Here is a 24,936-nt window from a genome sequence, read left to right on the forward strand (position 1 = left end):
TGCAGCGCTTCAGCAACCGTGAATTGTTAAATTCCCGGTAAATTCATCATTCAGCCTTCAGTTACAAGGTAAATTTTTTTTTTAGTTTACCTTCGATGGCAACCTATAAATTAATCTACACGAACATATATTAAACATAGAAATACATCGTCAATCTAATGATTTCTTAATAAGGAAAATCGTGATACACTTAGTATTTTGAGGGCCAAACGTTGGCCATGTCACAGAATAAAACTAATGCAGATTAAAGACGCATAATCATAAGATCATGTCTGTCACTACTCAAAACAATAAGAAAAACTTGGACGGATCTACGCCGGGCCAGGAATAAGTCGCACGCAAGCAACAAGGAAACTAGGTGTCGCGAGCAATTCCGCGGCGAGGCTCGGCCAGCTGCCAAGCGGATGCGCAAGAGCTAGAGACAAGCTGTCTCAAAATTACTTAGCGCAACGTAAATTCTAAACAAAATGTGATAGGAAACAGTCCTGCAAACGGACAAAAGCCTCTGGACAGAAGATGGACCATGACGTAGGTGAAGATGCTAACTGATATGTGGACACAAATGTCACTTTGGTATAGTCAGGTCCAGCAGCTGCATCTGCTGTTGGCACAGCAGACTATTAATGTAGATTGCAGTGCCGCCACCAGCATATTGCCCTGTCAGTGCGATAGTTGCAGCAGTTCTTAATTTTCGCAGATGACACTGACGTTTATGGCTTTATGGTGAAAGAAGTCCGGGCGCACAGACCGTTGGCATTCCACAAACAAACGATGAGTGTGTTACCGATACAGCTGTTAATGGTACGCTAAGAGCTACGGACTGGACGGCCGCTGTGACAAAAGATGAACAGAAGTTTGTGTACCTCCTTTTTGAGGGTCCGCAGCTGTAATTGACTGACTGTTGCCACATAAATTGGAGCAGGAGTGGAGCTAGGGACCACTGGCACAGCTGGAACTGCTGACAGTGGCTGGGCAGGATGGACTGGCTGCTGGTCAGTATGCTCAGCAAGGGTTTGGTGGTGGTGGGATGCTCGGCCATATGACTGCAGCCATAGGGAGTAGTGGTAACATCGGGAAGAATCTGATATTTCAGGATGGTGAAGAGGCGAGAATTACCGCACTATCAGCTTAACAGTTCATGCATCAAAGTTGATTACAAGAATAATATACAGGAAAGTGGAAAAGAGATCTGAGTGTGTGCTAAATGACGATCAGTTTGGCTTTAGGAACGGTAAAGGCACGAGAGAAGCAAATGGTTCAAATGGCTCTGAGCACTAGGAGACTCAACATCTGAGGTCATCAGTCCCCTACAACTTAAAACTACTTAAACCTGACGAACCTAAGGACATCACACACATCCATGCCCGAGGCAGGATTCGAACCTGCGACCGTAGCGGTCGCGCGGTTCCAGACTGGAGCGCCTAGAACCGCTCGACCACTCCGGCCGGCCGAGAGAAGCAGTTCTGAAATTGCGGTTGACAATGGAATCAAGAACGGGACCGCCAGCAAAGCAACCTCCGCCGGGCAGCGATCTGACACATCCGCCGCATCTTCGCTCCGACCTCACCTCTAATTGTTCATTCAGATTTGAGAAGCAGGATAATGTGGTAGTTCTCGAATGGTAGCTTCAGATACATACCAGTTCTGTTACAGAGTCCTGTGGTCTATTTCGCTATATAAAAAACTGTGCATTTCCTCACTGAACAGTAGAACCCCACATAAGACTTAAGAGTTAGATTTCTGTATTGGTAGGCCACATACCAACTGTGCTCCATACCTCCATATCCGGCGAAGTAGGTTCCTGAGATTTCCTTTTCTCCATTCCAAATAAAACATATACAAATCTGGGGCGTGCTTGTTTCCATCTCGTCTTGCAAGGTTTTAAAGCGAAATAGCTTACAGCAAACTATGCATTAAAAATTTCGGTTTAGTACCATTCATCGCCTTAGTTTCCACATCCGCAGGGTGGTCGGAACGTACTCTCTGCCCCTAGTAGTCTCGATCAGTAAGAATTAAAAGGGTTTTTAAGATTTTTGTTGATTTACATTCCTTGTCGCCCTTTACCGATTTACTTACTTACCTTCCCAAATGATGTAGTTATTTTCCCACATGTCTTTTCTCCCAGTAAAGCTGCAACACCTTTTCAGTTTCAGGTGGCTTCTTCGGACGATTCGGCATGGTGGACGTAGCCGTCTGTGGAGACAGTCGTTAAAGACCCACACGCACCACTCCCGGGGTGGTACAACACGACCGAGCGGCCTGGGAACGCGGATCAACCAGCGGTCTTGTCCGCCATCAACTACTCCAGACGACGGCAAAGTGTGCTCAGTGATTTCTCCAGTTTCACATATTCATCTTTAGTGTTCACATTAGCTGTGATAGTGAATCATTCTTCTTCGAAATACGTAGTGCGTTTCGCGTCAGTGCTCTGAGTAAGGATGGTGAGAAGTATCTCCGCAGTGGGCGTTATACCTGCTGTAAAAGTGTAACGTGTGACATCATTTGTGCCTGCGAAGTCGGCGGCGGCAGAAGGGATGGTGATTCCCCGCGGCACGCAGTTTCGGGCGGCGGCCGCATGAGGCCGCCCTCTGCGGCTGTGGCGGCGCTGCATCGCGATGCCATGTGGCGGCCATGAGGGCCGACGGGGAAACCCCTTTCCCGCCCCTCTACCAAGGCCCACCGCCGTGTGCAGCCATGGACGCAGAGCGCGTGGACCCAGCCTTCTGCCGCGCCCTGCGGACCGATCCCTGCCGGCGCTCCATACAGGTAACTGTCAACACAATTTTACCGTCTTTGGTTTTTCATCTGTTTCCACTTGGCTAGTTTTGTAGCAACACTTTGCTTATATCGCACTGTTTACTGCAAAATGGAGATGATACGGGAGTGAAATCTCTAAAGTTTGCGCCACAAATATTATTAATCAAAGCAAACAGTAGATAGAGGCAGTGGCAGCAACACCTGTGCATTTCCTGTCTGGATACATTCAGACGTGCAGCCTGCTAACTCGCAGTATTGGGTTTGCGTAGTGGGATGGCGCACTTTGGCAGCTAATATAGAACTCTATCTGTGCAGCGTGTTTAATTTACGCGACAATCAATCCAAACATTGAATACGGGCAAGATTGTGAAGTTATCGGCCGTTGAGGTCTTCCTAAACTGATCGTTCTCATTTACTGGATGAATACAGTCTAGTTCATTGGCGCGCCGCGAGTTACGCTGCCTCTGGGCGTATACACGATTCTGTAATACTTCCGTGTGTTATGAAATCGGCGGATAAAAATACTTTGTGTGTGTGTGTGTGTGTGTGTGTGTGTGTGTGTGTGTGTGTGTGTTGCTGGGGGGAGGGGGGGGGGTTCATGTGTTGCATCGCTTGCACGTGCCATCGACGAGGCAACAAATCTTGTTGCAAAACTGAGTCAACTTAAGGGCAACGTGCCATTCAAACGTCCACAGGAGCAGCTGCTGCTGCTGCAGCAGCAGCAGCAGGATGATCCACATATTAGTGGCACGGCAAATTTTTCTTACCTGTGAATTACGATATGCTGTTGCAATTAAGCAAAGCACAGACTGTAGCTGCAGTACACTATGTAGTTCCGAAGATATAGTCAATAAGCAGGTTCAGTTTTAACGGTCCATCGTAGAGGGTGAAAGAGCATTGGTAGCAATAGCTTTAGTAGTATTCATGATGATAAAAATTTCCTTATCATATATTCACTTTCCGTCAAGTTTCTACAGCAACTGATCTTCGGTCCTAATATTTTGTGTTGGAGCAGTTTGATTTTTCACAAAGTCAACCCCCACGACGTTCCACTGTTAAAGAATAATTTGCTTTTTTTCTAGTTCCAACTAATACTTCTCCAGTATTAGTATAACTTTCCACTTTTAAATTACATGTAACGTAGGTTAGAATATGCAGCGACTTTACTATAGCGGGCCGCCGCAGCTGCGCTAAAAGTACAAAGATAATTTTTGTCTGTTGATTTATAACTGTCACTTGACAACGTATTTCGCCCGTAATTTGATAAATCTTTGTTCCTGCAGTGTTACGAATTTAGATTTATATGACTCCTAAAGGAAATCTGAGCATCCTAGTCGCCGTGAGGTTCAGTCCATCCAACTTTAAAAAAAATAAACTTCACTTAATCCACAACATATTCCACTCAATTCGTAAGTTACCTTCATATTAACTTTTCGACTGAGCACTTCAAAATTAATAAAGTCACTTTTTATCCACTTTATTACAGTGAAATCATAGTTACTAATAGCCACGTATCAAACATTAACAATGTGGATGAGTAAGTTTGCACCCATTCGTGACTAAAGCTGAACATGAACTCCCTCGATCTTTACAGTTTCAACTCCATACAATATCTGTTCCACTTTTTAATATTCTTTCCATTATTTCGGCAAGGTTGGCAAAGTCGCTTCGGGACGTCTCCTTTGGAACTCGACCTTCGTTGTTAAGTTTCTGATGGCCGGTAACTCTGTGACGACGGAAAGACTTTCCCTTCCGCCACTGCAACACCCCCACCCCCCCCTCGTATTGTGAAACAGAAATAAACGTAACAAGAAAATACAAAATTCATTTTATCATATCCAAACATTATAACAAACCTACAGTACTTACCTTCCATGTGTCACGAGGCGGGAACAAATTGATGGCACAGCGCTTCAAACACTGTATCATCACAATATTACATAAAAAGAAAATAAATCCTAGTTCAGTGGTGTTTGTTTCGTGAGCTCCTGGTCTCAGTTGGTCTAGCTGCACATAATCGGGTACTTTCAATGCATCAAAAAGTGATATCAATTCGATGCTTCACCATAGTCAGGTTGATATGCCCATTTAAGCACTACACAACAGTAGGAATAGGTACTTCACTGTTGTTTAATCGATTCATACTATTTCCGTACGGAGTTATTTCATATAGGTCCCTTTGACTTTCAATTTTTGTGTGTAAGGTTGATCGGTTATGGCACGGGAGATGTAACCGAGAAATATTTCAGTTGCATGTCAAAATACAAGCGGTAAAGGTTCCAGCGAAGCTTCGTAGGTGGCAGACCTACATCCTATAGGGAAAGGGGGTGGGGGGCGGACGCAACGACGGGAGGTTATTTGGACCCATCTGGCACTGAGTTAACATTCGAAAGTCAGCCAAGGCACCAGCATGGGGCCACCACGTCACGATAAGCCAAGGAGGCGAAGGCTTCAGGCCGCACTCTGGAAAAATCAGGCTAAGAATCTTCCCTGTTAAGCGGATATTTAGTTGGTCATGTGGTGATAGAATACCTCAGGAAGCTAGAAAAATAGTTCCAGAATGAAATTTTCTCTCCGCAGCGGAGTGTGAGCTGATATGAAACTTCTTGGTATAGCACTTGCCCGAGAAAGGCAACAGGTTCCGAATTCGAATCTCGGTCCGGCACGAAGTTTCATTTTAGAAACATGATGATGGCCTTATACACCCATATCTGAAGGGGAAAAGACGCATAATAATCGTATATAAGGACAGACAGCCAGTATCAAAGCAGATTATTGAAGTAACAGTGATTATGCATGTGCGTGCGCTTCTACTATAACATACAAGGCGAATATGTCCAGGTCGTAGTTACAAATATAGAAGAAAGAACTAGTTTTTCGGCTTAAATGACAACTTCAACAACATATAAATCTAAACGTTTTGACTTACTGGTGCTTATTTGTTAGTATTACTACCCATGTCAGGTAATACAATGCATCGTGTCAAGTGACATGTCATTTGGTATAAAGACACATGAAATATGCCATTTAATGCGATACAACGTGTCATTAAACTTCAGGTTGCATGCATCCCCAATATGAGACACTTCCTATTAGATGCACCCCACTCTGATACTTCATATTGTATATGCATCCCACCTGCAGAAGCACCTATATTCGTGTCTATTTGTTCTGACACCCCATTATCATACATGCAACAGATATGTGTTCGGGAGAGAAAACAGAATCAAGGCCCCCACCCACCCAGAAATCAAATTGTTTACCATCCCTCCCCCACCCCCCCTTCAGGAACAAATCCAACACAGCCATTGTATCTCCGCAGAAACACTTCATTAGCTGTTACATGTAGGCTCTTGGATTTTGGGCGCAGGATCAAGCACTTCAGCCTGTAAATTGCAAGTGCGCCAACGGTTTGTAGCCAAGAGCGTAATGCATTGAGAAACAACGGTTAAGTCATGAAATAGTTGGGATATTTCAAGATGTTTTGGTTTAAATGTCCTTGAAGCTACCAAATACGTCAAAAAACTCGTTCCCTTCTTTTACATCCCTAACTCTGTCTGGGACATACTCGTCTTTTTATGCCACCGTAGCAGTTGTGGATCTTTTTTGACTCTGGCGACGACTTATCCAGCACAGATCTTCTATTGTATTTAGAGTCCTGGTGCTTTAGTTGGATAACGTTAGTCTGGCTCCTCTACGGTTGCCTACCTGGTATGGTTGAACCTGTACAGTATAGCCTACTGGATCCTCACAGCACGCCAACCTCACCCCCAAGTCAGGGTCACAGGCCTGCAGGAGCTTCTTGTTTTATTTATTTTTAATTTTTAAATTTATTTTTATATTTTTAGTTCCTTGGTTTTATAATTAGTGTTGATTCACGTATGCTTGAAGCTGTAAGCGCGAACATATGAAAAAGTATCACAAATACATAATGCAGTACACAGAATAGCAACAAACATATGTACGATACTGAACAAAATATTAACTACTGTGGAAGTCTGTAGCAATTACGTAAGTAAATAGTTTCTATTATGTACAAAAATTTGTAATTGAGCGTATTAGATAAATTCAATTACTTAAAATACTACCCTATCGCAACCTGGAAGGTTTGTGCAGCTATCGAAAAGCGTACATCATTTTATTACATCTCATTTTAAAATGCTTCTCATTGTTTATTTCAAGTATACAATAGTAAAAATTGAAAGTTAAGCAACAGCTAGTAGAGCAGCTCTCACGACTTATTTTTGGTGCAGACTGTAGCAACAACTAATTCATAAGTATGAGAATGATTGGCTGAAATAAGCAGAAAAACTGCGAAACAAATTATGCATGACAAAATGCTATGAACTGTCCAATCACGTAAAAAATTGTAGAGTTCAAGCATCCAGAATTTTTCTGTTTTTCTAAATACATGACGTGCAACTCTCATATATTGGGGTGGAGAGTACCATAGCGTTTATAATAAAATGACATACTGGTTACTCATGCACACACATAACTGCAACCTGATTAAAATTACGTGATATTGACGTCCGTAACTTGCTGCTACAGTGCTGTCACATCGGCTACCGGCTACCACTCGATTATAGACGACATTCAAACACGGCGCAATTTTTCAAGTGACGACCACGAGATACGTCCGAAATGCGAGTTGCTGCCAGCTTATTTTAAGTGACTAATGACGGAATTGGGGCAGAGGACGCATAATGTACCAGTGAATTATCCGAAGCTAATTACAAACTCGTGATGTGCAATGTATCCCATACGGCGATTAAAGCTAACCTCTGCGAGCAAACTCAAGACAGACAAAAATCAGTTTCGGCGCTAAAAGCAAACTAATTTCTCGCTGTCATTGGTTACTTGAAACTAGCCTCTCATCGGCTACACGGCCTGCGCATTACGAACCGATGAGCAGTCCTCGTTGGCACGTGGTTGCAGACTACAGGCGGCACAGGCAGATCCCAACCAAAAAAAGTTACATGAAAGATAGAGTAAATAAAAAAGGTCAGTACGATGATGAAAGTCAGGATTTGAAATTAAAAATTACATTCAAACCAATTAATTGAATTAAAATAATGAACTCTTTTGATTAGATTTAAAAACAAATATTCATTACGTTCGAAGAAGATGGGAACCTACTACCTTCTAAACCTCTAAAGACAGGCTTCTATGCTAACCACGCTCTATGCCACAACTCTGGGTTCAGCAGTTACATTTATGACTACGGTGGCTCAGTCGCAATTATGAATTGCACACTTCAAAAAATTCGGCCTCACGCAATTCGCGCGAAGCGTATCTAATGTAAGCTGATCTCCGTGGTTACCATGACCATACATGTGACACTAAATCGTGTCTTGTGCACAAGTATCCAGTAGTGTTCTGTTAGTGCTATGTATGACGATGATGATGACGTGTGTGTGTGTGTGTGTGTGTGTGTGTGTGTGTTTTTTCATATACATGAATTATGAAATAAATGTGCAAGGCCCATGATTCCGCACCCAAACACACGAAGTAAGAACGCGGGGCAAGGAATTGGACGTGGATTAACAATTTTGTCTTGTCACCATGTTGCTTTAGACCGCACCATCGTTCCATTATTAAAGCATGTGTGGTCTCTCTCTCTCACACACACACACACACACACACACACACACACACACACACACACACACAATTCAGCTTCTCTTTACCAGGTACACCATTCGTAGATTGCTTTTTTTCTTATTTATAAATGTATGTGTGATGCCATGTGTCTCCCTCCATATAAATAATTCCGTATATTATTACAAAGGGGCATGTGGGCATCTCAACTTAGTTTCATTTTTCTGGGAGCAGACGGTGCTGTGTTTCTAATAGTTAGCTCTCCCTAGTACAAACTTAGTGCTTTCTAGGAAAGTATCCAAGATACCTCCAGGCACATCGATCTAGTTCTTACGCCTTAAAATTTCGGATATACTGAACTTACAGACATAGGTATCCTGTATGACCATGTCGTATCCTCATTTTGCCACATTTTTGACATTCAACCACATTTTTCTACTTTTAAATTTTCCCACACATTTTCCGTAAGTGAAAAGTGTATACATCGCCTTACTATATAAATTACCGTCCAGCTGTGATACACAGTCCAATGCACCCTTAGTAACCACAAGCAAGAATTCCTTCAAATGTCAACACACATCACACTAAGTGCCAAAGCCAGCGCTAAAACCCAAGCAAGTGTGTGGTTCGCTGTGGAGGTTGAGTGTTGATTATATTCTGTTGACAAAAAACGTGCGCGCACTCGCACGTGTCAGTTGATCCTGTTTCGTGAGCCGGCTTCTCAAGGGAGTCTCTGGTGGGTTCAGAATACTGTACTATGAAATGGAAGACCGGGTTTGAAAACTCTTCGGCACAATAACCATGGTACCTACTTTGCATAGCAGTACTGTAGGATTTCCAATGTGTGTTGCTCAAAATTTCACTTGAGCTTCCCAGTCACCGTTCCGTTTTGTCACCATTTCCATTAACGAATATGGAAAAGTGTTTGCCATAACATCATGAAGATTCCATTTTGAAATCGTTCCTTCGTCTCTTCCTTCACATAAGCCTCAAAATATAAAGTTTGTTTTAAAATTAAATTTGTTGAACTGGCGAGAAACAAACCTTGGACTTGCTTTCCACTGCACCCAGTATAGGATACCGAGCCTTCGAATATGATTTCCTGCGTTTTTCATGAACAGAAAGAACTGTACACTTAACTCGCCCAACATACTTACCAACCTTCCTCACCTTGATTCTCTCTATAAACGTTCGTATTTCTTTCTCTGCTTTGTCATCTATCCCGTCCACGACACTTCCAGTGCCAATAAAACAGGCATTACACTGAGTTTCACCGATGAAAATCACTAAACAATGGTCAGCTCACGACTGAAGCCTGTAAGGCGCATTAATAATACGCACGCCGGAGGAGTAAGTTTCAGACAATAATGGAGAAACAGTGTGTACTGTAGAGTAAACCAACAAGAATGAGAATGGATAGAAACACTTCAGCTGAAAGTAAAAACCTGATGGTCGTTTACCGTGTGATTTACATATCACTAAATGACAATATTTTCTAACCCGTTAGGTTTTTTCGCTTCCTTTGACTGTTTCCAAATTCAGTTTGATGCTCTACAACGTTTCTTCTATCAAATTTAGCGTCAAATTGCCCGATCCTCAAATATGACAAATTTTATAATGGCGAAAAGATTTTCGAAAAGAATGAAAGTAACATTCTCTGACGTAGCATTCTTTTAGGAAATTTTAATCACAGCAATGTCTTAGTACTCATCCGTTGCGGAAGTTAATTTCGAAGAAACCTTGAGGTGGTGTGAAATTTTATTGGTTTTCTTTACATCACGTTTGAAGCTTTTCCGATGTGGGGAGAAACCCAGGTTCGCCACATCAGAGGCCTACTGCAGGGCTTAAAACAGTTTCTAGAATTCTACTAATTTTTAAGGCAACCCTTCTTTTGGAATTAACTAAACGCATGAAATAATGGCTCATACTGCCGAAAGAAATTTTGTTCTCTGTGAAATGGGATCTACACGCCAAGCACACTAAAATATAAAAGACTAAAGCTGCCACGAATGAAAATATAGTACCAAATGTAATCAATAGATGGCAAAGCTATTCAATAACCGTTGCTGTTAACCAATGACGGTTCCACTCGCATATTCCTCAGTGTTGCAACAACGGCCGGGGCAGCAGGTGTTCGTAGCAGTTTGATTGGAAAGATACTTGGCAGAAGTGAGTAAAAAGCTGAAAAATGAAGGGAATGAATACACAAGTTGAGGTAATAAATGAATTCCTACAAAAACTCGTGCAACACGGCAGGTAAGTCTCATTACTGGTAGATAACCCATGCCACAACTGGGCAGAATGTTTCTTCAACAGTTAACAGATGTATCGTTCCGGAAGATGTGAAGGACACGATACAACAGTCGAGACAAAGCCATTTATTGTCAGTAACATGAATGATTTTTGAAATGCACGACGTGAACGCAGAATGGCTATGTTCACATTTGTTGTGTTTATATTTCCAAGTCCGGTTGGACAAACGTAAGCTTCATGTAGTCCAGACAAGTGTGTATGAAAGTGAGGCCTGGTAAGGCAACCCTATTTCGAGAAAAAATGTAAAAGCACAGGGCATCCCTGTAAGTTAAAAAGGCACATCTGGAAGAAAGGGGAGATACAATGGAAAGGATTCAGTAGCTGACTGATAGTGGTCCAATCAAAGTTTCACAAAGGCAAAATGTACTTTAGTTTTTGCTGAAAAACTAAACAGTGGCAGTTAGAGCTTTTCATTGCATTTCCACTACCCCTAAGATTTCATACTACTACAATACAATGTCAACGATTTCCTTTGGAAACTACGAGTAGATCCGTATGCTCAGCTTTAAAATTAAACACATTAAATTGCAATTATGACAATTAGCCGAAATATCCTGGCAGATTAAAACTGTGTGCCGGAACTCGGGGCATTTGCCTTTCACGAGCAAATGCTCCACCATATGAGCTACCCAAGCACGACTCACGCCCCGTCCTCACAGCCTTACTTCCGCCAGTATCTCGTCTCCTACCTTCCAAACTTCGCAGAAGCTCTCCTGCGAACCTTGCAAAACTAGCACTCCAGGAAGAAAGGATATCGCGCAGACATGGCTTAGCCACAGCCTGGGGGATATTTCTAGAATCTCATTCTGGATTAATTACCTGGTATACGTATCACTTTCCCTCAAATTCGTGATTTTGACTATTATCCTTGTATTTTTTTCAAGGCTTCGGTTTTACTGGCGTAGGAGGCGACAACACGAAGGTCGTCGTAAATTGTTACATGGCTTTAGGCTTAAAAGTCAACATCATAAACTTGATCTTACACTTTGGGGGGGATAAAGCACACTTCCAAGACCATAGCCGCAGCAACCAGTAAAGAGAAATAATACGAGTCTCCAATAAACGGATCCGATAAAAATTTCCGGAGCAGTACTTCGCGTAATTTGTCTCGCCCAGCCGCTGCTAACAAAGAAACGTCAACGTGACCTCATTAAAAGGAGAAAAAGTGAACTTACAGGATATCAGCCCCAGCAAAATTCGCAGCCCGTGCGAAAATTTGGGTTGTAATTCTGACAGTACGCAGTTAAGCAAAGCTGTTAAATTTTACGCGCACCGTTTGTCACGCGCTACGCTCCACAATAATGCAGGGCAGTTCAAACGGAGTGCCAGCCTATTCGGTGATGTTGAAGGTGTGGAAAGAGGAGGATGCAGGTGTACACATCCGGCCAACGTGTTTTAAAATGTTACAAGCAAATACACGTTATTATACGAGAACAGCAATAATAGGGCCTTACGTGAGTGCGTAGTGTCAACATCATGCACATGAACTACCAGTATAATTTTAACAGAATTGTGATACTGATATTCTGCAGCTGTATAGGAGCGTCAAAATAAAGATGAATAAAGCTAACGTACTGAACTACTATGAAACGTAGTTAATGATTTTAGCTTCACTTAAACCGTATGGACTTTAAAATCCAAAGAAAATAACGCACAACGGTGGTGCTAATAATGAAATAGCGCTCCTGTATTTCTATAATGATACTTACTCTTCTTACACTGCATTTGAGACTCGCAACATAAAAATGTTAAAAGCGAAGAGATATCTCGCACTAGATACAGGTTAGAAATCACATAGTTAGACATATTGAACAAAGGCTGTTATCAACGTCCAAGCAGTGTTAAACAAACGTCCTACTCCGCTGTAGAGTACTTCGCGCTCGGCATTAAGCGGCTGCTGTGGGTGGACCGACTGCCGGTGCAACATAAAAGCTGTACATTCAGAAGGTACGGTAACAACTGCGTACTGTCAAATTTTCGCGCGGAATCGCTGTTTGAAGCTGATACTTTGCATGTGTGCTTCTCCCCCCCACCCCCACCCTCTCCCCCAAATATGAGGTCAGGTAGGTCATGTTTCCTTCTAACAAGGGAACCTCCCCATCGCACCCCCTTCAGATTTAGTTATAAGTTGGCACAGTGGATAGGCCTTGAAAAACTGAACACAGATCGAGAGAACAGGAAGTAGTTGTGTGGAACTATGAAAAAATAAAGTATACAAAGTGAGTAGTCCATGCGCAACATTGGAAACATAAAGGATAGTGTGGACTTGGAAGCGCCGTGGTCCCGTCGTTAGCGTGAGCAGCTGCGGGGCGAGAGGTCCTTGGTTCAAGTCTTCCCTCGAGTGAAAAGTTTAAATTTTTATGAAATCAACTTCGCGCTCCAAGTTTCCAGGACATGTTCAGATTTGCTTGGACACATGCAGGATTTGACGGTCTACGCACGGAAAAATTTGAGAACGTTAAAAACATAAGTTTTGGCAAAGCACATGGAAAACTGTGCGACTGTGAAATTGTTGCATTCATTTGTTGCAGACAAGCTCTTACGTTTTCGTCACTTTTTTGGGAGTGATTATCACATTCACAAGAAAACCTAAATCGGGCAAGGTAGAACAACCCTTTTATCCATTCGCCAAGTGTGCAAGTTACGTGGGTCGACAACATATTCCTGTCATGTGATGCACATGCCGTCGCCAGTGTCGTATAGAATATATCAGACTTGTTTTCTTGTGGAGGAATCGGTTGACCTATGACCTTGCGATCAAATGTTTTCGGTTCCCATTGGAGAGGCACGTCCTTTCGTCTACTAATCGCACGGTTTTGCGGTGCGGTTACAAAACTGACGCTTAACTTATTACAGTGAACAGGGACTCCAATGAACGAACGGACAGATCATAACTTTGCGAAAATAAAGAAAATAAACTTTCCCTCGAGGGAAGACTTGAACCAAGCACCTCTCGTACCGCAGCTGCTCACGCTAACCACGGGACCTCGGCGCTCCTGAGCTCACACTATCCTTGATGTTGCCTATCTTGCGCATGGACTTCTCAGTTTGTATATTTTGCTTATTTTTTTCATAGTTCCACACAACTTTTTCCTATTTTCTCGATTGATCTGTGTTCAGTTTTTCAAGGCCTATCCACTGTGCCAACTTATAACTAAGTTTGAGGGGGGTGCGACGGGGAGGTTCCCTTGTAAGAGTGCGAGACTTCAGGCCACGGCCTGCAAAGTGAGATTTAGGGCGAACCTTCAGAGACGAAGAAGAAAGGGCGAAAGAAATGGTCCATTACTACACTGCAGGTAGAATGACACTTGTGCCGAGCCTAGAAGAAAAACGGTATTCAAGAATATCCACAATATTGTCAGGTTTAGAAAGGAACTTGCTTGTGAAATTGAAATTTTTGTAATAGATATTCCTCGGGTTTTTTCCTTTTTTATGGAGTTTCTAGTTCTTACACATTATCCTAAACATGTGAAGCGTTACCACAGCCTAACTTGAAACATTAAAGCTGCTTCCAGAAACGAAATACTTGGAAAGTGAATCTTATTTCCGTTTCTTATTTTTCAGGTCGTGAAGTCCTGATGTGGAAAATTAGCCAGTCGTGCTCTTCCTGTGACTCACGTAGAGCGAAATGTAAAGCGGTGCTGAGCTACATTGACTGTCCGCTGTGGGAATTCCGTGGCTGCTTGTAGAAACTGAGCAGAAGTGCAGTCTTTTGAGAGGAGTTAGCGAATTGTCACTTGAAACAGAAAAAAGTGCTTGCACTCATAATTTACATGTAGTGTTTCTATGCAGATGCTGAAACGGTTTTATCATAATCTTGCTCTACCCACTGTTCTAAATAAATACTGGAATACCGTTGAAGTACGGTTTGATACTACTTTTTTACCAACACAAGATGAAGGAATGACTAACGAATCGCTAGAAATATTACCTTAACACCTGCCACTGTCTCAGCAAAATAAATTAATCTGGCCAATTCCCCCGCTGTACTTAGACGTGAGTTTATTTCTCCGCTTGCAAATAACCAGACAGGCTAAGGTCCGCAAACCTACGCACAATGAGACTTACGCAACACATACAAATATGAAAGTACAATAATATTTATAAGACTATGTAGGTAAGTTCTGACAGAGTTACTGTGCATAGAATCAGACAGAAACGGCAACATGAAATGAATCTTGCAACTTCGTTCTCGTATATGTCAAGGTGCTGTCTTCCCGTATATTGAGCAACGTCCAGCTGAAATGTCTCCGAAACAAAGTTGAACAACAGTGTTACTATAAGCCAACATTAACTCTGTGCAATTAGTTTACAGATTTACGAATTTCACGTGAGGTTTTCCTACTCCAGTTCAGTAGATCAAAATGTTTGATTCTGAGAGATGTGTGGTTTTCACTGTAACATATTAAACACTCCTTGACTTCAATCAGAATGTAGATTCGTTATTGTCCTAGTAATAACGCTCGTTGTCTACACCTAAATAAACACTGCGTGGTATTGTTTAGGTCTTCCATGAACATTCACTGGCGTGAGGGGAAAATGGTTGTCCAAAGTACAATAAACGCTTCTCTCACTTCAGATGAAGTTGCCAGCAGATAACACTCCCGAGATCTGTGACTTCGGCGGATGTTTCGCTGTCACTGGAAGGTGCATAGCTGGCGGTGAACTAAATTGTAAATTAAGTGCAAAATGCTAAGAGTTACAACTGCCACTTCACACCACCGTCCCATTGATAAAACCGCTTCTTCAAGAAAGTACAATCTCTCTCTCTCTCTCTCTCTCTCTCTCTCTCTCTCTCTTTCTTTCTTTCTCTGGACTCCCAAGCGATAATTTGACTGACGCACTGTGTAATTTACTTGAGAACTCTTGCTTCCGGAATAAATCCATACTTTGGCCCTCACAGCAAATCGTTTAACAATGGCTGATCCATTCGATCGACTTCCACAGAGAGTTTCATACAACTGGGTTTATACCGCCGCTGTACTCAAGTCTCTTACGTTGAATGCATTTGCCTACTTAAACATGGTCTGTCAGTGCACTATACACAAAAGTTTTGCGATTTAAAACGCCCACAATTCTCTTCTTTCAGACTCCCTTTAATCTTCGAACTCAGGTTGTTTCCTGCATAGAACTGCTTGCTAAATCTTCAGTTCCTGAATCTTCTCTCCTGTTCCTTCCCTCTGATGCCTTCACGTCCGTGCTGAATTTAGATATTTTGGTGTCTCGTGTTACAAACTTCGTTATTTATTGCAACAATGATGCCGTGATAACCTTCTGCCAATTTCTTCGCTCTGTTGGTCACTGCTTGCCAAAGGTGCCTAAAGGTGCCGCCACTGTCTAAATACTTCAGTTCGCTCTCCACATCACACCACCCAGGTGTTGCCACAATGAAAATGATCTCTCTCCACAAAATACAACTATTCTTCACCGCTAAGAACCTTTCTCAACTTCCCAGTCAGTCCTCAGATTTAAACATCTTGTCTTCAGTCGTCCAAACATAATATTTCGTTTATCCTTTCCAAATTTCACCACCCTTCGTTACTACGATGATAAAAAGTTACTTGTTCACTAATAATCTGGCATGTCCCTATCGTCCATTTATACACTAACCCCATCCCACATTCAACCGTCATTTCCATTGCAATAAAATTTACAACGATTGTATTTCAGTTATCGTACTAATACACTTAAACATTGGCATTACAGAAGAATCACGTGTAACACAGCATACATACATTCGTTACTTATCCTTAAATTTCCGTCGATACATATATGATGACATAAAAAATTAGATTAAGTTGAATTAAATCATCATAACATACTGTCTACGCTAAAAATATTGTTCCAGTTGGTGGTGGAGAAAATGTCATAGTGCCCCTATGACTTGACTGCTGAAAACTGTTTTCGCAAATTTTTAGTATGTTCAGTTATAGTTCAGAACACTTCGGTAGAACATCAGGATCTAAATACAAAAACTGCACGTACTTTTAAAATTCAAAAAAATTAAATTCCTTCCCTACAGCAACCCCGATATTGTAAGTTGCTGTACATAATTGTTTTAGCAGGCCACAACTGGTGCAAAAATTGTCAGGAGTCCAAATAACAGTGTTCTGATTTTTTAATTTTACGTGTGCACAGAAGAGTTGACGAACGTTATTTCTTCATGCTATTTTGTCAAAACTGACTGATTCAGCCCGTGGCCTTGTACAAAATATACGTTGGCTCTTACACAGAAGATTACAGCAACCAGCCACTTTGCTGTCATCTTCTGTGTAAGTCAACATACATATTTCTTATTGTAAATGGCACTGGCTCAACATTATGAAGTTAAACATTCAAAGCTGGAACGTAGCTAGCGCGGCGTAAGATCCAACATACAATTCGGGGGAAACGTACAGTAAAAATCAATATCTAAGAGACCTATCTACAGCTAAGCCTTTCACTTAAAATACCTTGGCCAGAGAAGCCCACCATAATCGCTAAAGAATAATTCATCTGAGCTACTGTTTCCTTCATACACGCATAAAGTTAAGCTACATTTAAACAAAACACACGTGGGTCCGCATATGCGGAGGGTACACAAATAATACAGTACACTGGAACACATTGTATGTAAAAAAAAAAAAAAAAAAAAAAAAAAAAAACATTGGTATCATATCAACGATTGTGTTTCAAAAGTACGCAACTTTAGATATGCATTATGATGCAACAACGAAAAAACTAGGAAAACTCCACTATTTCAAGGGGGAGGAGGGGAGGAATACACAGAAAAGGTACTGGCATGTCAAATCAATACGTAACAATATTTTAATAATACTGTGTACTCTGCACAATGAGTTGAAACTATGCTCAATCACAGAAATGTTCTGTTAAACTTATCAGTCCATAGGAATCATGTACTTCAGTTTTCGGTTTGCCCAGAGCTATACAGCCTTCATAGAACGACTATTTTCCAACAGCTTATGGTGGTCCAATATGAAAGTGAGGTATTTTGAAGATCGATCAGAATGAGCTTCTTGCAGAAAATGAGACGGGGGTACTTTCGTAGGTTAGAATCCGGAGCTAAGCACTTTGTTTCGAAGTCAGTCAAAAGCAAACAGCATACGTCGGAAATCAGTAATTCCGACCACAGACAACAAGCAATACGGAATGTAGTGAAACGAGCGCTAGGAAACCAGCCACAGAACATGGTAACACAACTGTTGATCTCAATGGGGAAAAATCAAAGCTGTATGTTGAAAATGCCAATCTTGTAAAATTGCCACAGGAGGAAATACGTAATGCATCACTAACACAAAGTATTCTTCCGAAGTGATAAAAACATGCTGCTGTTATGCTGCTCCGTAAGAAATGTGATAGATATGTAATAGGAAGATAATTCACTTCAGATATTTTTCCAATGTTTTATACAATGTGATGTATCCTAGAACAGTATCTTCTCACCTGAGCTACAATACTATCCTCAGCAAATCAGTTCGGATCTCAGAAGAGTTGATCTACTGAGAATGTCATTTACATGTCTACTTACCAAATTTTACAAGTACTCAACAACTAAATAGCGCCAGTTGGTATTATTTGCGACCTATCGAAGGCATCTCACTCTGTGAACCACAGCATTTTCCTACATACATGGGTACTGATGGTATAGCCAAGCAATGGATGTCATATCTAAGCAAAAGTATACAGAAAGTTGAACTATGTCATTCAAACAATGTAGTCTAGGGACAAGAGTTTGTAGTCTGACTGGAAGGAAATAACATATCGGGATCCCCGAGGCTCAATCTTACGTCCACTATTGACTCTCGTATATGTAAATGATCTTTGGTCCAGTATACAAGCAGAATTAATTTTTTTTGTGGATACCACTAGTATTATGATCAATCCAAGCATGCACACAGCAACAGAAGAAATGGTAAGCAGTGTTCTTAAAATTCATTCGCTGGCTTTCTGCGAAAGGTCTTAACCTCACTTTAAAAAGACACAACAGATTCAGTTCTGCACATCTAGGGATACTACACCAATAAAAGGTGCAACACATGAGTAAATAAAAGTGGTGGAAACTTGAAAATTCTGAGGTGTCCATACTGATGACAATTTAAACTAAACAAAGCACATTTTGGAACTCCTAAAACCTTGCAGGAGCAAATTAGTAATTTGACATATTTTACATGTAAAAGTAAGTCTTCGGTGCTCAAAAATGTCCCGTAAGAATGATAGGGATAGTATGGTGTGCTCATCCAGAAGCTTACCAGTAGATACTTGCTGAAGGAGCTCGGCTTTCTGACTGCTGCTTTGCAGTATATTTATTCCCTCATGAAGTTTGATGTAAATAATCCACTGAAGTTCAAAAGGAACACTGCTGTATGTAATGACAGTACCAGAAGGAAAAATGAAATTCTTTACTCCACGCTAACGTTGTCTAGCACAAAAAGGGGTACACAAAGCCACAACTGAAATTTCTCGTAACTCACCCAGTGATACAAAACGTCTAACAGACAGCAAAGCAAAATTTGAAAGAACTTCAACCTTACAAATGTTGAGCGTGTAGTCATATTTACGAATTTATTTGCGTTCTGAATGTAAAATGACGTGTTCCACAGCATTACGAATTATGTGCAAATGACCGCTGGAACATGAATCTTACGATGCAGAAGGAACTAAAGCAACCCTCACAAAACTGCTGCACTTCTAACACTGCTCTCCTTGTAAAAGGAGGAACACAAGCAAAACTAAAAAAAAAATTACATTCAACTTGACTTTCCGGAGGGCTTACCAAACACAAGGAGGAAACACTGCCGCATACAAAAAGCAATAATTTGGTGAACGATTACGCAACACTCCGCAACATATTCAATGACGTACAGAGTCACCGATTATCGAAGAATCTGCTATACAAGGTAATCAGTCAGATTCAATTCGTTGCACACTCTTAACCGAACATTTGCAATTAGCTCTACAGTGGGTAAAAAAAACCAGTAAATGAGCAAAATGAGAAACAGGAACAGCATAACATAACTTGACGAATGTGATGTCGTGTGTTTTACTAACGTAGTTCCATTAATCAAAACTTGGGAGACTAGGTAACAGGAGTGGCACAAGATGTGAATGAAATGTGTACAGTTACATCCTACAAAGTACATAAAGGACGCACCATGACAAAAACTTACGCACTGAAGAATCAAAACTATTATTGTTACGAAAAAACTGTCTGCGATGTACTCCGAATATGGTATTGTTGACTTTATTTTTGACTAAAAAGTGCGTAACAGGCCACCCTGTGAAGCACAAGCCATGCATTAATGCAGTTTGAGGCGAGCAGTCACTGCAAGATACACCCGTGTGTTGCAACCTTCTGTATAAAGTAAAAAACCAGTTTAAGGTATATATTTAATTTTTATACAAATAAAATGCTTCCCACCGAATATGACAACGTAACAGAAAAATGTAGGGTTTAAAATACATGAAAACGTTTTTCAGATGGTGAGACTCAGGAAAAGATCGGAAAAGGCCTAAACAGTGACAGGAACTCTTAATTCAAATACGATAATAGTTAAGAGTATTCATTAACCAGCAGCCACACACTTCAACTGCGTAGCAAATTTCTGAATTCATGAGCCCTATATGTGATACATTCGTATCGATGTCTCTTGGGTACGCCGACGGTGGTGCTTTGACTTCCTAGTTTCTGTGGCACGCCCGATAGAGCACGTGACTTTTGGTTTCACTCACGACGCCGCGCAAGGTCAAGGAGAAAAGACTTTTTTTGGGGGCGGGGGGGGGGGGGCGGGTGTGGGCGGGGGGATTGGAGGTACAGCGATGCCCAGTTAACCTAGCAGCGGAAGCACGCGAAGGTTGTGCTGGACAGTGAAAGCGTGCTGGGTCTATAAAGGAATGGTCAGTGGACAGAAATCACGCCCTGCTAGAAAAAATAAAAAACCTTCCAGAAGCTGGCCCAAAAATATTTACATTCGGCACATGTCCCTACAGGTCGTCCCAGCAGATGTAAAACACAATTGAGTCTGAGAACTCTAAAAGAGAAAAAAAAGTTACCACACACAGCAGCATCTAAGAAAAATTACGTATCTAAGAGAAGGAATCACTTTTTCATCTTTCCCATCACTCACAACACAAATGAAGTTAGCAAATTAATCGTCAATTATTAGGCTGCTCCTTTGTCCAAATAGCCCACAGCTAACGTAGTGCAATCGCCTCAGCTGGCGCACTATCAGTTTATGCCAGAGGAAAGCATATCACTCAGGTTATCGCTGGCATTCCTGTTTGATTTGCGAATAAAAGGGACGCGCAAATGATGTGGGCAGCGGAACTCCCACGATGGCTAGTAAGTTCATTGGCGTTTCGCTCAACTCTGTTATTACGCAAAATAGCAGACGGGAGCTCACTATTAACTTCCATTGTATGATAATAGTAACTGCCACACGGCTAAGCAGCAGGTAAACCTCTGTCAAGTACTGTTGCCGCGGAATAGAATACGGCGTGATCACATTCAGTGGTACATAGCAGCAATGGAAAGTTCACAAAAAGTGACAACCTTTACACATAGCTACTCACCCCCAAACAGGAAAACCTGACGCCTTTAAAAGTAAATACACCCCACTCCTTACCATCCTGGGCATCCTTAACGTGTTGACGCTGGTAGCGAACTGGTCATCAAAGATACCGCCCAAGGCCTCTCTCAGTTCTGTCGCGCTTGCGCGGCGTGTCAAGTCCGACAGTTCCGAAGTCACGTAATCTCGTGGTGTGCCAACGATACTCAGTCAAGGCTTACCTGTGGCTTACCTAAAATATCAGTCTAGTATGATGTCTGCCCAGGTCCATTACCAAAGTAGAGTAGCAATTTGTACGGGACTTTCGCTTTTTGGTTTACATGCGAGGCTTGAATTGACTTCGTTAGTACGATTAAATTTCCATCCTCGGACCTTCTGTTGCGGGGAGGTCGTTGAAACATACAAGTTTAACAACGTTACCAACGTGCATTGCTGCGCGCGAGACAAGTTTTCAAGAACGCGTGTGATCTAGCTGTGTGTAACAAAACAGTGACCACTGGCGGAACACTATTATGCTTAACCTTTAACGAGACATAGAATGATTAAATACCTAGGAAAGAGATGCACGCTTACCGAAAAGAACTGATGAATGCTTTGTCAGCAGTCATTTTTATTGGCAAAGGCTCTCCTACAGTGTGTGTATGGCAGCTGGCAAATTACCCAGCCGTGAAAGATATAAATAGTTGTCGCCAAGCAGTTCGGTTTTTCATGGCAGATCAAAACTGTCCGACCAGTACGAGCCTCGTACCTTGCGCCTCGTGAACAGTGCTGTTAACGAGTGAGCTATTCAGGCACGACTTCGGATCTTTCTCACAGCTTCACTTCTGTCAGTGGCTCTTGCTTTCCAGACCTCATCTGATAATTCTTTTCCTTCTCTGTTTGAACATCGACAGTTAAAATTTCATTTCGGTTATTCATTCCCAAAGACGGTGTGTACTCCAGATGGCCGTGTTAAGAATTTCTAATGACACGCCACCAAGATCTTAATTTCTTTTAAATGATCTCGTTAACTAGTTCAAATGTAGTGATATAGTGATGTAGTGATGTTGAGAAGCAGCAGTCTGGAGCACCCGTGAAACAAAGTACGGCCGCACTGCCACTACTGTTGACAGCCGTCTCCTCGACTACGTTGTAGGATTGGGGTTGTCTACCTGCGACTTCATTTACTACCCCCATGGCACTTCATGGACACAGTTCGCAGACCGTTCAGAAGGCGGTGTTGCACGAGTGGCATTCGATAAAAACAAACTGAGTTCGTTCGCAAATCTCATCTCAATAAATGGCACGAAAATCAGAAATGCAGCTTCATCTTTTAAGCAGACGGGTGAGATCAACAACAGTACTGAAAAAATCTCTGGGTTTCAGAAAGTCGGGAACCCTCTACATTTCCACGAAAGACTGTTTGATACTAGAATAATTAAGAATACCCGAGTAGCGCTTGTACCCGCTCTACACAGCAGTTAACTTTATCTAAATGGGAATTCCATGTCAGTTAAATGCCCTGTTCAACCCGATCAACTCAGGTTTCTTTCAGGTGTAGAGCATTCAGTGACGCTGATAAGAGATTGTACTCTCCAAAGACGAAAAGGGTATATCACATTTGTGAAAAAAAATGTACTGATCTGCAAAGTTCGTAAACTGTGTGAAACTCAGCGAGACTGTCTAAACATACATGACCCAATTCTGGTTCTAATACAGATTCAGCAATGAAACTTATATAATACAAAACGTAATATGTAGTGCTTTTTATTGATATGCAAAATGGTGGGTTCCTAACAATTTGCGCATAAAGGTCATTGACCTTGACCTTACACTCTAAATATCGTAGAACATACTACCTTCAGTTTTTTTTAAAAAAAGGACAGTTATATTGTTACAGCATGATATAGTCATGGTAAATATGAAGATGAAGATGGCTCACCAAAGGCAACATATCAAAAAGTTGTTAGAATGAATAAACTATCAAAATGCGGTAAGCAAGTATGGATACAGAATTAAATGTTCACTATGTAGCGGAGTGTGCGCTGATACGAAACTTCATGGCAAATATAAATTCTGTGCCGGACCGAGACTCGAAACTCGGGACCTCTGCTTTTCGCGACCAAGCGCTCAACTGACTGACCTACCCAAGCACGACTCACAACCCGTCCTGACAGGTTTACTTCAGTCAGTACCTCGTTTCCCACCTTCCAAATTTAACAGAAGCTATCTTGTGTAACTTAGAAAACCAGCTCTCCTGGATAAGGGGCCGTGAGTTGTGCTTGGATAGCTCCGTCCGCAGGGAACGTGCCCTCGAAAGGCAAATCTCCTGCGTTATTCTCGATCAGGCACACAATTTGAATCTGTCAGGAAGTATCTTCTAGGATAGTTTCATCCAGAGGAGCATCAAGTAGCAGTTATTATTATTTTGATCAATAGGTGAACATTTCTTGCTAAGGACAGCCAACTGAAGATCTTTATTTGAGCCGATCATCATTAACTTGTTTCCTGTGTGTGTGGATTTTGTGCTCAAACTGCAGTGCATACGTACTGTGTCGTGTTCAGTGGTAGTTAGTAAAAAAATGACTGGAAGTCAAAACTGTATCATTGCGATCCATTTAAAGGTGGTCATACGTGAGTACTGAAGAATTTGAGGGCTGTTCAAGAGTGGATGGGAAATAAATGACAAGTGTAATGCTAGGCAGAAAAATTTGCAGCAGATGTAAAAGTCAAATATTACAAAACCCGTGTGCAGGTGTTGCCTCAGCTGTGCTACTTAACGCCAGAGAAGTAAATGAAGATGAAACAGCATCGGATCTGGCAGTGAATTCTTCAAATATTATCCTTCGGTATTTAGGTGTATCTCCTGTGAAGAGAGGGTGCAGCGTGAAAGAAGTAAACAAATCGTGTACGTAAATTTTTTTTCTGTGGCCGTTCTCGTAGTGTGGGGCATGTGATGGCAGGGAGAGATGACGGTGTCTGTGAAAGAAAATGCATTTCGAATACATGTCATCTTGCCTGTGCCAGTAGGAACGTTGCTGTTCGTGTCTCACACCAAAATTTTAAGTTATAGTTGGACGATTTGAACTGACAGAACAAACAAAACATGAAGAACACGCATCACTGACATACAAGCACCATGTAGCATATTACATGCAATCCTGCGCTTCCAGCTTTCTTTAAGGTGCGCATTCCTGTTGTCAAAATGTGATAAAACTGTTTGAACTGCTTCGTACACTAAATTTGATGAAATTACATACACTGATTAGCCAGAACATTGACCACCTACGTAATAGCCAGTATGTCTACATTTGGCGTGGATGACAGCGGTCACACGTCGTGGCATGGAAACAGATGTCTTGTTAGGTCGCTGGGGAGTATTGTCACCACATCTTGACACACAAGTCACCGAATTCCCGTAAATTCGTGGGAGGTAGGCCGTGAGCTCTGAAGCCACATGCAGTCAAATCACAGGTATGTTACATTGGGTTCTGATATGGCGAGTTGTGGGGGAGGGGGCCAGCACATCAACTGGACATTGCCGCTGTGGCCTCAATCCACTCCAGCGCGCTTCTGGACTAGACATGGCGCATCATCTGGTTGAAGGAAACTGATCGTGAGGAATGGGAGTACGTGGTCTGCAACTGCATGCTAGGGGTGTGGGCCAACTTCTGCAGGATGAATTAGGGTCAGAATACCAGGTCACAAGTTTTTTCAAAGC

At 41.9% G+C, this 24,936-nt stretch overlaps 1 protein-coding gene across 1 annotated transcript in view; it reads left to right on the plus strand.

The window, feature by feature from the left end:
• The first annotated feature begins 2,149 nt into the window (after window positions 1–2,149).
• Window positions 2,150–24,936, plus strand: part of LOC126455838 (rap guanine nucleotide exchange factor 6-like) — a 200,408-nt gene continuing 177,621 nt past the window's right edge. The window contains exon 1 of the mRNA XM_050091603.1: window positions 2,150–2,766. Coding sequence (XP_049947560.1) covers window positions 2,632–2,766 — 135 coding nt within the window. The 5' untranslated portion in view covers window positions 2,150–2,631. The remainder of the gene's footprint in view (window positions 2,767–24,936) is intronic.

Source organism: Schistocerca serialis, chromosome 1, assembly GCF_023864345.2.
Source record: "Schistocerca serialis cubense isolate TAMUIC-IGC-003099 chromosome 1, iqSchSeri2.2, whole genome shotgun sequence".
Classification (NCBI taxonomy): Eukaryota; Metazoa; Arthropoda; class Insecta; order Orthoptera; family Acrididae; genus Schistocerca; species Schistocerca serialis.